Source organism: Papilio polytes, unplaced genomic scaffold, assembly GCF_000836215.1.
Source record: "Papilio polytes unplaced genomic scaffold, Ppol_1.0 DF821733.1, whole genome shotgun sequence".
In the NCBI taxonomy this organism is placed as follows: Eukaryota; Metazoa; Arthropoda; class Insecta; order Lepidoptera; family Papilionidae; genus Papilio; species Papilio polytes.
The window spans coordinates 911,846-915,870 of NW_013527471.1; the positions used below are offsets into that span (position 1 = coordinate 911,846).

The 4,025-nt window shown below is 38.6% G+C and overlaps 2 protein-coding genes across 2 annotated transcripts in view; both read left to right on the forward strand.

The window, feature by feature from the left end:
• Positions 1 to 1,133, forward strand: part of LOC106108207 (intraflagellar transport protein 52 homolog) — a 3,454-nt gene extending 2,321 nt beyond the window's left edge. Inside the window, exons 7-8 of the mRNA XM_013289306.1 lie at positions 42 to 183; positions 806 to 1,133. Coding sequence (XP_013144760.1) covers positions 42 to 183; positions 806 to 972 — 309 coding nt within the window. The 3' untranslated portion in view covers positions 973 to 1,133. The remainder of the gene's footprint in view (positions 1 to 41; positions 184 to 805) is intronic.
• Positions 1,134 to 2,519: 1,386 nt separating this feature from the next.
• The window catches only part of LOC106108208 (hypodermin-A-like), a 3,660-nt gene continuing 2,154 nt past the window's right edge, over positions 2,520 to 4,025 (forward strand). The window contains exons 1-3 of the mRNA XM_013289308.1: positions 2,520 to 2,737; positions 3,147 to 3,308; positions 3,681 to 3,774. Of these exons, the coding sequence (XP_013144762.1) occupies positions 2,520 to 2,737; positions 3,147 to 3,308; positions 3,681 to 3,774 (474 nt within the window). The remainder of the gene's footprint in view (positions 2,738 to 3,146; positions 3,309 to 3,680; positions 3,775 to 4,025) is intronic.

Consider the following 4,025-nt stretch of genomic DNA (forward strand, 5'->3'; position numbering starts at 1 on the left):
TTGAAAAATCTTCCAGAGGTTATTAATGTCGTCGTGTCCAGGTGTTCGCGCCGAGGTTCCGCGAGCCTCCACCTCCTCCGCTGGAGCTGTTTGACCTGGACGAGGCGCTGAGTTCAGAACGCGCGCAGCTCGCCCGCCTTGCTAACAAGTGTCTGCAGCCAGAGAGTGAGAAGATGGCGCAAGGTAACGTCAAAGCATCTGCACTATTTCCTTGGTCTTTTATTAGTTGACAAACAATATCTTTGGGTTTCAGCACAGTACCGTTGTAGAACTAATTATTTGCAAAGTCTGTTTATAAAACTAGGACGAATACTATCTATTTCTGTCTTCTGTTTATAAAAGTTAAAACTATGAGAGAGAACGTAAGCGAAGATATGCGTCACTAGCTAATGATTTAGGCTAGGTCTAGCTAAGGAACTGCTAATATAGTCTTCTTCTAAGTAGTTTTTATATCTCACCCTTCTTGATTATCTAGGAAGGGGGCATCCCTCTACCCCTTCTGGTAATGACCATTAACCCTCTGTAATCTAGATTTCTGCTTCTCTTTTACTTCTATTTCTTTTCTCTTCTTTCAAATCTTTCTCTTTTGTTTTTTTCTTTATTGTATACTACCTATCGCTCACGACTCCGTGCGTGGCAGTAATGAAAACAAATTAAGTAGCCTATGTCTTCCCCCAGACTATGCTCTACATCTGTGCCAATCGTCGAGATCTGTTCAGTATTTTAGGCTACAAACTCTAACAATCCATTCATCTATACCTTCGCTAATAATATTAGTGAGATATCTTCACTCTCTCCTGTTCAGGTGACAGCAGTCAGCTGGAAAGTGAGCTGGAGTACTTTATCCGTGAGTGCGGGCGCGTGGTGCGGCTGTCGCGGGCGCTGGCTGACGCGCCCTCTGCCAGAGCCATCCTTCATCAACTGATGGTGCAGTTAGCAGCCTTCAAGAAGATAGCGCCTAGAGAAGAATAGAGAACAAGAGAGAAATGTTAGTCTACTTCTTTATCGGGTTAATCGCCGAAAGAAGTTTAGAGTCGACACTTTCCATTGAGTCTAACATAGACTGAAACATTTATGTGTTCTTCTTTGTTATTTATGTTAGTGTACTTAAAAAACAATGGAGTAGGCAGAGATGTTTTTATCTGTGGACGCCCTCTGCCCCACTTTGGGGACATAGGAATAGAAGGGAGAGAGAGTGAGAGGTACATTTCTTTTATTTCAATGGTAATGCTTGTTAGGTGAAAAATGTGTAAAACTAACTGTTTTGTAATTATCTATGTAAATCTATAAGGATTGTATCCTTATATTTGAAGGGGATGATTAAGGGAGGCAACTGTCTACCCTCCCTATACCCCTCCCTACAACGCCCTTGATTATAATTACGAGTTTGTAAGATTATAACAATTTTTATGTTTGTAGAGGTTTTTTAAAATAAATAACATTGAATTGAAAAAAATTTTTTTTAAATGTGTACGAAACGCAATAATCCTCAATCTATTATAAAACCTATATCGGAATACGTTTTATTACAATTTTATAAACGTAACTTGATTGAATATTCCCAACTTATTGCATTCAAAATGAAAACTATAACACTATAAAAATCATAAAACAATTTGATTTGCCAACGGTTTTTCTGATGTACATTTGTTGCGATGTGGATATTGTTTGTTATATTACTGTGTTACAAACAGACAAACAGTCAAGCTCATGATGAATACATTAAAAACATGGCCAGAGCATTCCCAGTGCAGAAAATAATACCATTCCATCGTAATATACAAATATTAAACGCCCAGAAGTTTCTTAGAGCTCTGCCGGAAGAAATAACTCAACTAACAAAGAAATATGGTGCACCAGAAACATATACTGTCTTTCCAGCGATCCCAACGAAGAAAGAAAGGATAACATACTTCCCTATTGAAATTCTATTCGGACCAAACAGGCTAGTAAGGAAAGTACCACATCAAAGGTTACTTAACTACTCCAGGTTTAAAAGATCTGTTCTCACTAACGTAACAAAACCGAAGTCACGTCGACATAAAATAGGCAAAGATGATCAAGAATACGTCCCTGATATTGCTAGAATCGATAAAATAAATCATAAAAATCGTGTCGCAAAAGTTCGAAGTATCACAGTGACCAGTAGAACACCTAAAATTAGAGAACACAAAAAAGGGAATCATAAAAATGCATCCAAATCTGAAAGAGTTAAAAAAGGCAAAACGAAAAGACATCACGGGGTTACACGAAAGAATAAAAGAAGCCATTCAAATAAATCCAGATCTAAGAATAGAAAAGAAAGTAACAGAAGATCAGATAGGAATGCAAATCAAAAAGGTAAATTTTGATATTGTGAAAGTTTGAATAAATCTCTTTATTAATTAATGTGACGTTTTATTTTTTACCCGACTGACATAAAGATAATTTACACGCTTAATTAACCTTAGAGTCTAAACAACTGAAACTATTTTATCGAATGAGTTGTCAATCGAGGTCTTCTTCTCAAGGATGTCATAATGTCTAGTCAGTCGGGTTTTTGGTCTAAAAGTAACAAATTGTGTCATCTGATTCCCTGTTTATCAGTAAACGCAAGCCGACGTCTGCTGGCGGGTAAAGACTCGACGATAGAACAGTATCCATACACCGTGTCGATACAGAAAGGATACGAGCACTGGTGCTCTGGCGCTTTGCTCAATCAGCGCCTCGTCATCACCACAGCTAACTGCGTTTGGAAGTAAGTTAATAATTTTGAAACGGATTCAGCGTTACTTTAGATCCGATTTGAAGTCCAGAGTACTGACGTTAGAGTGACCGCCCAGGAAACTGACTAAAAGGGCATCTAAAAGCGCCCTGGGTAAGATATATACAGCACTCTTTCTTCCAGGGTGTTAAGAGTGTTGTGTGAGCGTAGTGTGCAGACCGTTTGGCTTCTTTCTGTTAGACGCTCAGTGCGGTCCTAACCACCGGCAATGTTTCTGTTCCTATCAAAGTATGAGAGTATCAGATGTTCTTGGAAGAAAAGGAAAGAAAGAATTGTACAGTAATTCTTAATAATGCTTTAGTAGTGGAAACTACTTTCCATTAAATTTTGGAACACGTTCTTTCATCATTACACGTGTTAAGTATGTATATTTTGGTCATAGGTCAATACAAGTAAGTCGTATGAAGATAAGGGCAGGATCGAAGTACTCTGACCGCGGCGGGCAGGTGGCCGGCATCCAGGAGATGATGCGGCATCCCGGCTGGAGCATCCGCCATAACCCTGATTATGACGTAGCTCTGCTACTCCTGGATAGGAACCTAAGGTAAACACAAAAAATAGGTTGAGGAAACTGAAAATATGAACGTGTACGACATATGTCGATAAATATAGGCTGAATGAGTAGATTTCAAAGATTCAAGTAAAAGGAAGTGAAGATGTGACGGCTGATAGAAATACATGGAGGAGTAATGTACCGATACCAATAAAGTAAAGGGCCATGATTTAGAATGAATCTAAATGCAGATAATTTATTTTTTAATGCTCTCTCTTGGCTTTTAAACGCACAGGAAAGATGAAATCCTCCTTTTACTGTGATTTAAGGTACGCAAAGCATCTGCAATTGAGATCTACAAGCAGAGGTAATTTCGCTGTTTCAGCTGTTGTTTATGCCATAAAATAATTTATAATTTAACAGATTCTCTCATTCACTCCATGCGGTTGATTTGCCGAACCGCTCCATGATGCCTTCCTTCAATGACGCCTGGGTCACCAGCTGGGGCAGTGACAAGGTAACATGAAATTCACACTTCCAAAGACTCTTTTTCTAAACATGCCTAAGTAAATAATGGATAGCGTACAGTCGTGGATTTCCATAGTATTCCAGACAAAGTCAGAATAACCAAGCAGGAAGTATTGAGTTCTGCAAAATACAATATTAAGACAGATTTAAAAGTTGTATCCCATTGCGTATTGTAGCTTTATGGTTTAATACTGCAAGATTCCCTGACTGTATTTGTTATTCTCTTCTATTACTTACTTC